Source organism: Cladophialophora carrionii (assembly GCF_000365165.1).
Source record: "Cladophialophora carrionii CBS 160.54 unplaced genomic scaffold supercont1.1, whole genome shotgun sequence".
In the NCBI taxonomy this organism is placed as follows: domain Eukaryota; kingdom Fungi; phylum Ascomycota; class Eurotiomycetes; order Chaetothyriales; family Herpotrichiellaceae; genus Cladophialophora; species Cladophialophora carrionii.
Genome location: NW_008481816.1, coordinates 1,880,988 through 1,893,433, shown reverse-complemented (window position 1 = coordinate 1,893,433; position 12,446 = coordinate 1,880,988). Strand labels below are relative to the sequence as shown.

General features: G+C 54.5%; 5 protein-coding genes across 5 annotated transcripts in view; 3 read left to right on the top strand and 2 right to left on the bottom strand.

Annotated features, from left to right (window-relative positions):
- Nucleotides 1–233: 233 nt before the first annotated feature.
- G647_00667 (uncharacterized protein) lies at nucleotides 234–1,867 on the bottom strand (the record flags this gene model as incomplete). Its single annotated transcript, XM_008724070.1, has 3 exons — nucleotides 234–301; nucleotides 358–1,249; nucleotides 1,313–1,867. The coding sequence occupies 3 exons, from the start codon at nucleotides 1,865–1,867 to the stop codon at nucleotides 234–236; spliced, it is 1,515 nt and encodes a 504-aa protein (XP_008722292.1).
- A 473-nt stretch (nucleotides 1,868–2,340) lies between these two features.
- Nucleotides 2,341–3,523, top strand: G647_00666 (uncharacterized protein; the record flags this gene model as incomplete). The annotated part of the gene is made up of 2 exons (XM_008724069.1): nucleotides 2,341–2,373; nucleotides 2,432–3,523. 2 exons carry the CDS (start codon nucleotides 2,341–2,343, stop codon nucleotides 3,521–3,523), a joined length of 1,125 nt encoding a protein of 374 aa, XP_008722291.1.
- Nucleotides 3,524–4,738: 1,215 nt separating this feature from the next.
- Nucleotides 4,739–5,833, top strand: G647_00665 (uncharacterized protein; the record flags this gene model as incomplete). The annotated part of the gene is made up of 1 exon (XM_008724068.1): nucleotides 4,739–5,833. The coding sequence occupies one exon, from the start codon at nucleotides 4,739–4,741 to the stop codon at nucleotides 5,831–5,833; it is 1,095 nt and encodes a 364-aa protein (XP_008722290.1).
- A 494-nt stretch (nucleotides 5,834–6,327) lies between these two features.
- G647_00664 (uncharacterized protein) lies at nucleotides 6,328–7,678 on the top strand (the record flags this gene model as incomplete). The annotated part of the gene is made up of 4 exons (XM_008724067.1): nucleotides 6,328–6,432; nucleotides 6,530–6,783; nucleotides 6,877–7,017; nucleotides 7,087–7,678. 4 exons carry the CDS (start codon nucleotides 6,328–6,330, stop codon nucleotides 7,676–7,678), a joined length of 1,092 nt encoding a protein of 363 aa, XP_008722289.1.
- A 3,511-nt stretch (nucleotides 7,679–11,189) lies between these two features.
- Nucleotides 11,190–12,446, bottom strand: part of G647_00663 (uncharacterized protein) — a gene marked incomplete at both ends in the record, with an annotated part of 1,533 nt that continues 276 nt past the window's right edge. Inside the window, one exon of the mRNA XM_008724066.1 lies at nucleotides 11,190–12,443. Within this exon, the coding sequence (XP_008722288.1) occupies nucleotides 11,190–12,443 (1,254 nt within the window). The remainder of the gene's footprint in view (nucleotides 12,444–12,446) is intronic.

Genomic DNA, 12,446 nt, shown 5'->3' with positions numbered 1-12,446 from the left:
TACTGCGAGTTTAGCCTTCAAGATCCACAGACTGGCTGCCACTTCGGGGCCTCGTTTGCGCATGTTCGTTGAAATGGTTCATTGGTTTATTAGTTGACGGCAGCTTTTTGTCCCTAGAACCAACCGAGTCCCACCAGGAAAACAGCCGACGGTGCAGTCTGACTTTCTGCCAACTGCTGAATCCTCGGACAGGTGACTAGTAATGACCAAAAAAATAAGAAGTGGATCATTAATCAGTACACGGCCTCGAGCAAATAAATGACGCCGAAGACCAAAAACGCAATAGCGCCGCCCATGGTAACTGTGAGTCGTTAGTTGCAGTTCTGTACAATGCATGCGATGGGAAGGTTGCCTTACCAGTCCTCAAGCTGACCTTCCCGGCGATAGCTCGTCCGCCCAGCACGGCAGCACCGGTACATATGCCATGCCCTACCAGGGCGCCGGCTGTAACCCACCAGTAGTCCTGTCCCGCGGCCATGGCAATAGTCGCTATCTGCGATCGGTCGCCCCATTCGCCCAGAAAGGTCATGACGAAAGTCTGCACCCAGGCGGGGCTGAGCAGTAACGAGAACAAGTTGTTAATCCCGGCCAAGGCATTCTTGAAGCTCGACGTTCGGGATGGGCTCGCCTCGCGCGACGAGGAGGGCGACTCGGGCGGTGAAGGAAGCCGTGAGTCCGTGTTCTTCCGCCCCGGAACGCCACGCCCGGCCTCCAGCGCGTAGGGCGATATCGCGCTCGACCGTCTCCGGTGTCTCGACATTTGTCGTGCATGCTGGTGTTCCTTCTCCTCGAGTTCCATCTCTACTTCTTTCATTTCTTCGCCAACCCCTTCGTCGGGCGACTTTCCTCTGGCTTCCATCACCATCTTCACACCAAAGACCAGAAAGAGACCCGCGGCTGCGAATTTGGTGAGGGTTTCAGGTATTAGAGTGGGCACGGCGTGCCCGAGCACGGCAGATAGAACCGTCATCGTTATGAGAGCGGAAAAGGCGGCCGTAAACACCACCACTCTAGGGTGGCGCATGGCCATGAGCGCCGCGACCAGGAACGTCTTGTCGCCAATCTCGGAGAAGATGATCATCGTGAAGGAGAGGACCAAGGAATGCATGGGCGAAATGACGGCGGGTTCATGCTCGATGGGTCTCTTGGGTGTTTGCGGGCTCTCAGACGAGAGGATATTGTCTTTCGGTGAGGACGGGTTTTCAGGGTGAGGGATATCGTGCGGCTTGGAGGGGAGGTCTTCGGGGACCTGGCGACGGTGTATCAGCACTTGGTTCTGTCCCTCAGGTTGTGCATATTGAGCCGGTCTTACTGCTAGAGTTTTCTTGGTTTCTTCATCCGTCGAGGCAGGGCCTGCTGCCCCGTCTGGATCTCTTGCTTCGCTATGAGGCACCGGCCTGGCATCTTTGGGAGACTCGGGCTTCTTCTCCGTCATCTTCGCCTCCTTGGATTTCTCGGAGATGCCTCCTTCCAATCCCCTCGTCCCCTCGACAGGTTTCGAATTGATGCGATCGTCCATGACCGCATCATTCGTCTGAGGCAGGTCTCCGTGGTCTTTGTACGATTCCTTTACGACGACTTCGTCCTCCCCTGCCTCGGCGCCCTGCTTCTTCCTCGTTCGCTCTGCGCTTGTCTCGACAAAAGGTCCGTCGTGGGGCATGCCATCTTTACCATCCACCGGTGCATGTTCTGTTCCAACCAGAGGCCCCTTGAGGGTGCTTCCTCCTCCAGACGCGCCAACCGCACCCCCTAACGTGCCTGGATTGACGGGATCTGTTGCGGATAGATCACCGCCTAATGCGTTGGTGGTCGCGATAGAAGCGAAGAAGAACAGGAGTAACTGAGCGCGCCGTCGTCCGACTTTCATGGTTGTGTGGTGTCGGCGTCGAAATGAAGGAGAGGTGGATCTGAGGTCAGCGCAGGTGAGACGGTCGCGAGAGATCAAGGCGAGAGGGCAGCGGCGACCAATATCTTGGACACGTATACTCAGACGTCACAAGGTTGTTGCGTTATGAACATGAGTAGCGTGAGAGCTGAGAGAGATGGAAGTTGGAAGATGGAAGATGGAACGTCTCGTGCTCCTTTCCCATGCATCTAGATCTCATCTCGTCCACTTTTGGAATGGGAATTCTGTCCCTTTACTGTCCGGCATCTCGCCCGTCTGCCAATCGGAAGGAAGCTGACCAGGGCTATTCTTGGCGCTTAGTTTTGCATGAGGCTGAACATTCTTCGACAAATGGACGCAGACATATTGCCTCTGCGGTACCGAGTCATTGGCTCTAGGATCTCACCCCAGACTCAGGGCTGGAAAGCAGTCTATTCTTCTTCGGCTTGCTCACCATGCCTATGATGCCCGGAACAAGTGAGGACAAGGTACGAATTGGAACCCTGATCTTCTCTCAGTTCTTGCTTGCTAACTGCAAAATCCCAGAAGCGGAAAAGAGAAAGCAAGGAGAAGAAGTCAAGTAAAAAATCGAGGACGGAACAGCCGCAGCAGAATGGTGCCACTGGACAAGATCTCGACACTTCCAAGCCCTCGGCTGTATTTCAGCCCAGTGGCGGCCGCTCATGGACGCTTTCCATTGCACTTCCCGGCAGCATCATCGCGAACGCGAAATCCCACGAGCAGAAGACCTTCTTAGCTGGTCAGATTGCACGAGCTCTGGCAGTCTTCTGCGTCGACGAAGTGGTCATTTTCGACGACGAAGACGTGGAAACTCGACGACGACGACCGTCCATCAGCGAGAACGACTACACGGCCTACTCGCATCCCGACCACTTTCTTGCTCACCTTCTGTCATACCTTGAGACGCCGCCACATCTCCGCAAGACGCTCTTTCCTATGCATCAAAATCTGAGAACGGCAGGCACTCTGCCCAGTCTAGATATGCCGCATCACCTACGCGCCAACGAATGGTGCGAGTACCGTGAAGGGATTACTACAGCCGCTCTTGCCGACGGCAGCGGTACGCTGGTCGACGTGGGTCTACCTGGCTACCTAAAACTATCAGGTGCAGATATTCCGCCCAACACGCGAGTGACTGTCCATCTCAAGGATGACGATTCCAAAGAGGCCGAGGCCGTCTCTCCAGATACTCCGAGACAAGACCGGGGCTATTACTGGGGATTCAATGTACGCCAATGCAGCAGCCTGACCGATGTCTTCACCGAGTGTCCTTTCGACGGTGGCTATGACATCTCATTCGGCACCTCGGAAAGAGGTCGACCCCTGACAGATGTGTTGGCAGAACCGTCTCTGGCCGATCCTAGCAGTCTTCAGCATCCTCTCATCGTCTTCGGCGGCGTCGCGGGCTTAGAAACGGCAGCAAAGAATGACGCCAATTGTCGCCAAATGGGCCTGCTTGGAGAGAAAGTCAAGGATCTGTTTGACGTGTGGGTGAACCTGTTGCCTGGCCAGGGTAGCCGCACTATCAGAACTGAGGAGGCCGTGTGGCTGGGCTTGATGGGCTTGAGACCCTTTCTAGAGCGGGTCGGAAGGTCTCATGAAGTGAACAGTCGATAACCTTCATTGAGGTCCAGTTACGCCAACTAGATCGACTGACAAAGAGAGACGACGATCATCGTCTGGACGAGTATCGACCCAGATATCTGGGCTTTATGACCCCACAAATGAGGTTGTTCAGGAGTCTGGATTCCGACAGGGCCCAGCGTTAATGCCCCTCGACCTTGCGGCGATGGCAACTTTCACCACGTCCTCGCTCTCACTTGACCCTCGCTCAGTACCGTATCTGCCTCCCAGACGAAATTCGCCCGCTGAAACTATCGGGTGAAACTCACGCCGAGACTGGCTTCAACGAAAAGCCCTGTACGCAACGGTCAGATGAGCCTTTCCATTGACCTCTGGACAAGACGTGTTCCTGTGCTGGGGGGTTGTACGCTCCCTTGGGACGTGGCAGCCGACATGGTAAGATAACGGACTTGTGATCAGCACCGCCTCGACCAGACGTACGGTCCATTTGTCAAAAGCATCCAGCAGAGTTACAAATAACCAACAGGCAATATTCTTTTTACCTTTACAGGGCAACGTGGGCTGCACCTTTGCTCAGAGCAAGCGAAGCTGAAGTGAACAAGAGACGCAAGTGAAGAGCCAGAGAGCAAGAGAGGGGTGAAACATAAATGACTGAATGGAGTCGCAAAATCAGTGAACAAGATCTCAGAGACCTCAGGTCCTCAGTCTCAGCATCGATTCCTTCCTACCTAACTCGTACTATACCTGAACACGGTCCAGCGAGAGGCGAGGCTAAGGTGGTGGTTGCAAATATGTAAAAAGTTGCACCACTTTCGCCACCATATGCCTCCTGTCGTCTTCCAAACGAATTGGACACACACGGGTCGACATCCTGCATCGCCCCGTCCTCAGTCCCTGGGCATTCTCCTGCCACCACAAATCTTCTGGCCGCATTGCTTCTCCTCATTTTGCTCCGCGGAGGTTTGAGGGACAAGGCTGGAGTAAGTCCCACACTGGGTTGTCATCGCTCTCAACCCTATTCGCCCATAAACCAGTGCTGCTCATGTTCACATAATAATCAAACTTGGAATCACCAGAAAATGAATGTAGCAAGCCGATGGCCGCTTTTCTGAAGCGATGTCGCTTACCACTTGTCAAGCACATCTAAAACCGTCGCAAGGCCTTCATCGTGTATCATGGGTCACCAGTAACTGACTGCACGCTTACTGCACAGCTCTCCTCGTCGTTCTAGACGAGAAGGCAACCATCATGACGACCTCTCCAGCAATCCAATCACTCAAGTCAACCTACAAATTCCTCAGAACGCCCATCATAGTCTCGGCGCCCATGCGCGTGTTCGCCGGCCCAGATCTCGCGGTCGCAACCTCTCGCGCTGGTGGTCTAGGCTTCATTGGCCCTGGCCTGAAGCCAGCGGACCTCGGTTCAAAGCTCGAAAGAGCACAGGCACTCCTCGACCAAGCACCAATTGATCACAACTCCAAGTCTCCCCAACCGTCATCCAGCCACATTCTCCCCATCGGCGTCGGCTTCCAACTCTTCGATGGCGATCTCCAAATCGCTACCTCCACTGTTCGAAAGTACAAGCCTGCAGCCGCTTGGCTTTTCGTCCCTAAAACAGGACAATCCGAGGTCGACCAGTGGACGTTAGGGCTCCGCGAAGCGTCGCCGTCGACGAAAATATGGCTGCAAGTGGGCTCTGTGGCAGAAGCCATGGCTGCTGCAGAAAGCAAACATGCGCCAGATGTTCTCGTCATTCAGGGTATCGATGCTGGCGGGCACGGGCTGAGAAAAGGTGCTGGTATCATATCTCTCTTGCCGGAAGTATGGGATGCATTGAGGAAGATCGGGTCTGATATCCCGCTCTTTGGAGCTGGCGGTATCGCAGATGGTCGCGGCGTGGCTGCCGTGTTAGGCACAGGCGTTGCTGCGGGGGCAGTCATGGGTACGAGATTTCTTGCCAGCAAAGAAGCGGACGTCAAATCCGACTACCAGAACGATGTCCTTCGAGTTGCGGATGGCGGTCAATCCACAATCCGAACGGACCTATTCGACAGATTACAAGAACGCCACGACTGGCCCGAGCGATATGATGGACGAGCAATCATCAACGCCAGTGTGAGAGACGAATTAGCGGGGTTGGACTTCCGGGAAAACAAGAAACTGTTTAAGTCTCAACAGCAGGACGGCTCGCTTGGCTGGGGCGACGACGGCAGGATGACAGCATATGTTGGGAGTGCGGTGGGCTTGGTGACAAGCGTTGAGAGGGCGCAGGATATCATCGAAAGAGCCAGAGAGGATGCGAAGCAGGCTCTGCGGAAAGCCGTGGCGGAACTTGACAATTGAGCAATCCGCTACCGTCGATGTTATTTTTCCGGCCACCAGCATGGATGGGAGTCCCGTGACATCAGTTCTCAAGCTACAGGACATTGGTCTCTCCGCATTCCGACTACGACGAGGCCCGCATGATGGGGTCCACCATGCTACAGGCATGCTATTTCCGGGCTCGACGCGAACGATAGCTCGTGTAGTGGAACCGCTAACATGAGAAGACGTCGAAGCCAGCGGCCGACTCTTGATTCTACGCCCAGCCAATACTACCCTACCGCTCTGCAGCCTTGCAGAAAGACAGCGGCGACAACCCCAATCTTCCAGCATGTCGGACTTGGCCGTCCATGCCCCGCAGACTCCAACTTTGGATTGAGGAGATGCCGAACGAAGATAGATACTCGTGTAAAGGCCCTGTCATCCTCCTTTCCCAGCGTATCAAAAGACTATATACCACGGGGAATCAAGTCATACTAGCACCCCTACGCATACCATATTTACTCGCATCCAACATGTCGACCTCCAGCAAAAAGCGCTTCCCTATCCCGCCAGGCGCAACGGCCTCGGTAAAAATCATCGACACAACCTCCCATATTGGCAAGCTTCCAGTCGACTTTGTAAGTTGCCAAGTTCTCCCTGCAGAGCATTCCAAACATACGCTGTCGCAAACATCCAACGTTCATACCCGTCGTTCATAACCTGACAACCCTACAGCTTATGGAACCTCCCGTGCCGGGCTTCGAATACATGCCCGACCTGCCCTCGTGGTCCTTCTTGGTCGAATCCAGCACAACAGGTAAGAAAGCACTGTTCGATCTGGGTGTCCCTCCGGACTGGGAGACCTTTGCGCCCGCTGTCAGCGATACCTTGAAGACCCGAGGGTGGGAGATCCATGCCGAGAAGCACACGAGTCAGATCCTAGAGGAGAACGGCGTGGATTTGAAGTCGATTGGGTCCATCATCTGGAGGTGTGTATTTGTCCTGTTAGCATTAGCAGCATGGGTTGGATTTGTGCCCCCACTCCCAGCCGCATAAAGCTAACGGGATGCCTGATACTTCAGTCACTGGCATTGGGACCATCTAGGCGATCCATCGACGTTCCCTGCGTCGACGCAGGTCGTGGTCGGACCAGGCTTCAAAGAGGCTTTCGCTCCTGGCTGGCCCTCCAGGCAGGATGCGCCTGTCCGAGAGAGCGATTTTAAGTGCGTTGCACCTTGATCAAATTATGTTCAGGGGCACCTACCCTCTAACCAAAACGTGCATGCACACAGAGGCCGAACACTCCACGAAATCACATTTACCGAGCCCGGTACCCTGCAGGTCGGCGACTTCCGCGCGGTGGACTTTTTCGGCGACGGATCCTTCTACGTCCTTGATACGCCCGGCCACGCGGTAGGCCACGTCTGCGGTCTCGCGCGCACAACGTCTAATGCCGGCACCGACACGTTCATCCTGATGGGCGGTGACCTGTGCCATCACGGTGGCGAAATCCGACCCTCTGAATATATCCCACTCCCGCGGGAGATCTCGCCCCACCCCCTCACGCGGGCGTTGCACCCACCGTGTCCAGGGGCGGCATTCGAACAGCTCCAGACGTCGAGGAACCGATCGCCCACGAAGCCTTTCTTCGATCCCGCGATGGGGCTTGACATCCCCGAGGCGATCCGATCCATCGAGAAGGCCCAGAAGGCAGACGCGGATGATAACGTGCTGTTCATATATGCGCATGACGCCTCGGTGAGGGATGTGGCGGAGTTTTTCCCTAAAGAAGCGAACGAGTGGCAGAAGAAAGGGTGGCGGGAGAAGATGTTCTGGGCTTTTTTGGCGGATTTCAAGGACGTCGCGAAGAGTTTGAGTGGATAGGGGAGAAGGTGGGAGGACCACGCGCTGGTGAGGTCGAAGTCGGGAGTGCGTATGGGCGTGCTTGCGAATGTGCCTGTGCTCGTACTTGTCATGGCTGCCCATATGTCTAGGGTATTTGGAGAGTAGTCCGTACCCGGTATTGAGATCTCCTTCTCATTGGGGGTACTCGTTCGAATGCCTCATGATCCCCCGAAACCTCAAGAAATCCAGCCTTCGGGGGCGCCTGTGTTGCAATTGGTGAGATTTCTTTGGCGAGATTTCCGTGGCGAAATCGATCATCCAAGTGCCCCTGGATCAACATCATCGCCTCGGCGAATCGATGCACGGTGACAACAGACGTACTACCCCAAGATGTACTGGGTATAGATACGTTGCAAGTGGATCGTAGGAGCCAGTTGCTGACTTTGCGGGGAGCATACGACGGCACGGACGAGTGGGCGTTCGAATCACAGAATGGGTATATGCAGCAACTCGGAAAGTGCGGCCGAACAACACTAGACCCCTTATGAGTGTGCTTGCAATGTAGAGTCTTCTGAATTCACGTACTGCGCAGGCACGTAGCGTGGAGGAAAAGGCAGAGACTAGGACCACTCGTTGGCAGGGACTATGTGACCAACCTTGGAAGGTGCCAAGTGTTACCGCTGTACTCGGTATTCCAGGATGGATTCCGTATCTCCCGTCTTCTAGACATTGTTCAATCTCGGATAATATTCATATGCAGCCACATCCGCTTTTGTAGTCTCTGCCCGACTGGGAGATGCCCTTTCGAGCCTCTTGCCGTCTGTGTTAGAGAGGTGATCTGCATCATTCAATAAATCAAGCGATCGATCCCCTTCCCAGCTTCTTGGAATTGCACTATGCGTGATGAGACGTTTCGAGTCCGCGTTGTGGCCGAATACAATCGACAGGATCTCCAGCATCGGGGGAATGAGCGCTGAGGCGGGAGTGGCACCACTGGAGCCCATCGCTGAGTCATCAATTGCTGCCAAGCCGTCGTGGGTACGTAGTTGCTCTTCACGTGCTTCCTCAGTTTGTGGATGGACCACAGGGAGACAGCGTATCTGCTTGCTTCTAGTGCTTCTTTCCTGCTCTATCTCGCCAAAGCGATTGCAGTTCAAATACGGAGTACGTCTGTGGCACTGGCCGCATGTACGCTTAAATCTGGGGTCATCCTCCGCAAGACAATCGAGAGCTAAATCATCGCAGCAATCAGAAGGACGTCGGCGTGCGCGGATGCTAGACCCGTCAACGAATGCCCACAAAGGCAGGAAGCGAAAAGATTGATTTCGCTTGAAGCGGGACAGTTGGGGGCATCCCCGGTCCGCCAATCTACAAATGAGAACCCAAACAACCTGCACGAGGGTGCGAAGAGGCGACTGGCGCCATCGGCTGAACATACGGCACACAGTTCCAAAGGAGAAAGGGTACAAGGCCTCTGGCTCCCAGCCTACTAATAGCATTTTTGTCCCGATACGGGACTTCCTAGAGTCGCATACCCACCTCATCGTGAAGGTTACTAGATAAGTTCAAGCCAGTGTGACGGGTGTTCTCCACTGCAAACCGCAGTGTAGTGTACGGTGTAGTGGAGTGGAATGAAGGGGAATGAAGTATGCTGCACTGTGTCCGCCGTACCGCAGCGTCAGTGAGTGACTACATGGTACACTGTGTAACCCCCGCCAGAGCCAAGGAACATGCGCACATCGACCCAATATGAGGATGCGCCAGCCTTCTTCACGGTGCCCCCGTCCCCCTGGTTGCCCGTCGCGACGCCTTTTCCAAGGACCTGAGCGCATCATGCATGTCTTACTACAGCTCTCTCCAAGTAGATACCTCTTTATGGCTGATTCTTATACTCCTAAGCGCCAGTGGTGACACGCCACGGCTTGATACTACTGAAGGACGTCCGAACGAGGCAGGACAGTACAAAGCGCTGCCGTCGGGGTGGCAAGCAGCGCAAGACCGGCACCTGCCCTGTAGTAGTACGAGTTGCCGACGACCAAATGTTGCTCACTCGGAACGTTATGCCGCTCTGCAGATGCTCAAGGCCAAGACTAATCGAGGATGATATGGAGCGATTGTCACCTATTTCGGCTGATCCTGGATTGACTGCAGTCGAAACATAAGGTTTGAACCAGTATCGTGTGAGATATGCGAGAAAACTGGAATGTGCAGGCGAGTCGAAGGACGAACCAGACACGGCGTCGATCGTGCAAGTGCGTCTTGGCAATTTAGTCAGGTACATTGGTCAAATACACGAGAATTGCTCCGTCGTGGATGAGGTTAGCGCGGATGAGGTTATCGATGTTCGACCGTCTTCGGACGCATCGGGACCAGCGCCAAACAGTCTCGCAACGCGGGCTGCCAACGATATTCCAGATAAGGGCAACGCCATCCTGCATTCGGACTCATAATTTCCGGTACTGGTGCCAAGCTTTTATTGGCATTGACTCCGGCAGCGGCTGCAACGGTCACTAGCAGTCAAGCTTAATTCTGGGCCCACCGCACAAGTGACACAACGATCTGGCTTGTTTCTGCCCAACTTCAATCTGCCATGTGTTTGACATCGGCCCCCTTCAGGTCTGCGCATCGACGCCATCGCAGGATAGCCTCCTGACTGTGCGAGGCAGCCTCACGCTCAATCAAGCACGATCTACGCATATGCATTGGCATGGCTGACTTCAATTTCAACATCCTTGTACGCTGTCCTGCTGCAGTCTCCACTCTCAGCCAGCCAGGAGCTCGGGCCCCTGACCTGGCTACTCTAGCGCCAGAACCTCCCTGTTGTCGATCGATCAGTGTCTCTCCCCCCTTGTCCCTTTCCGGCAGGACGTTGCCAAGCTAGAACCAATGTGTGCGCATCACATTCGAGACGGGCAGCAGCCACCTCGCATGGGCTTGAGAGGAGATTGAAAATTGAAGCCTGATGCTGCAAGATGCCATCCCCTCTGGGCTGCAGATTGTGAAGGCACTAATCGAACATGGAGTTGTTGGAAATGCCGTCCTCAACGACCATGCCCCGAACCGAGTACTTGTATAAGGTTTGCGCCGCCGCGTGCCAGATGTCGGACTCTTCTCTTGACACCCACTACCAACGTCCAACTCGTCTGTCATTCTTTCGCTGAAGACGTCTCGTCAAGATGTTCTTCGTCCGTTCTTTTACCGTTGTTTTCACCGCCGCCTTTTTTTTGTCTACCCAAGCCTGGAAGAATGACGAAGTGGTGACCGTCACCCAGACCAACACGTACTACGTGTGCCCGTGCATAACAGACACACCGTGGACCTCCACCCGTGGCTCGCATGAATGGGTCGAATGGGAAGGTGATCACACTGGCTCCAGCTCAAACTCGGGCTGGGTCACCTCTCCCACAGGCACGGATACCAAGACCCCGAAAGGCCCGACCGGCTCTGGCACCACTTCATCCACGCCAGGAAACCATCCCCATTCGCGGCCGACATCCAAATCCAGCTCCGTGCCAACCACCAGCCCAACGTCGAAGAGCACCACGCGGTCTCAGCGTCCTTCGACCGGTACCTCTTCCAGCACGACTTTGAGTGTTTCGACGACGACAACTAAGTCGCGAAGCTCAGCTTCTACCTCGACCAGTGGTTCAACCAAGACGACGTCCAGCGTTTCAACCAGCACCAAGTCTACAAGCTCAGCTTCCACGCCGACCAGCAGCACAGCTAAGTCGACCAGCAGCACAACTAAGTCGACCAGCAGCTCGACCAAGACGACTTCTAGTGTTTCGACCAGCACCAAGTCAACAAGCAGCTCGGCCAGCACCTCGAGTGTTTCGACCTCGACGAAGTCAACCAGTACTTCAAGTGTTTCGACGACCTCGACCAAGTCGACGAGCACCTCGACCAGCACCTCGAGTGTTTCGACCTCGACTAGGTCGACGAGTACGTCTAGTGTCTCGACAACCTCGAAGAGCACCTCCAGCATTTCAACGACCTCGACCAAATCGACCAGCACTTCAAGCGTTCCGACGACCTCGACGAAGTCAACCAGTACTTCAAGTGTTTCGACGACCTCGAACAAGTCGACGAGCACCTCGAGTGTTTCGACATCAACTAGGTCGACGAGTACGTCTAGCGTCTCGACAACCTCGAAGAGCACCTCCAGCATTTCAACGACCTCGACCAAATCGACCAGCACTTCAAGCGTTCCCACGACGTCAAAGAGCACCTCTAGCGTGTCAACCACCTCGACTAAGTCGACCAGCACTTCCAGTGTTTCGACAACCTCGAAGAGCACTTCAAGTGCTTCAACGACCTCGACTAAATCGACTAGTACTTCGACGTCAACCAAGTCGACCAGCACCTCAACTGTTTCCACAACGTCGACCAAGTCAACCAGTACTTCAACTTCAACTAAGTCGACCAGTACGTCAACGACAACTAAGTCAACAAGCACTTCAAGCGCTTCGACAACCTCAAATAAATCGACCAGCACTTCAAGTGTTTCGACGACCTCGACCAAGTCAACCAGTACTTCGACGTCAACCAAGTCAACCAGTACTTCGACGTCAACCAAGTCAACCAGCACCTCAAGTGTCTCGACAACCTCGACCAAGTCGACTAGTACTTCAACTTCAACCAAGTCGACCAGTACGTCAACGACAACTAAGTCAACAAGCACTTCAAGCGCTTCGACAACCTCGAATAAATCGACCAGCACTTCAAGTGTTTCGACGACCTCGACCAAGTCGACCAGTACTTCGACGTCAACCAAGTCAACCAGCACTTCAAGTGTTTCGACGACCTC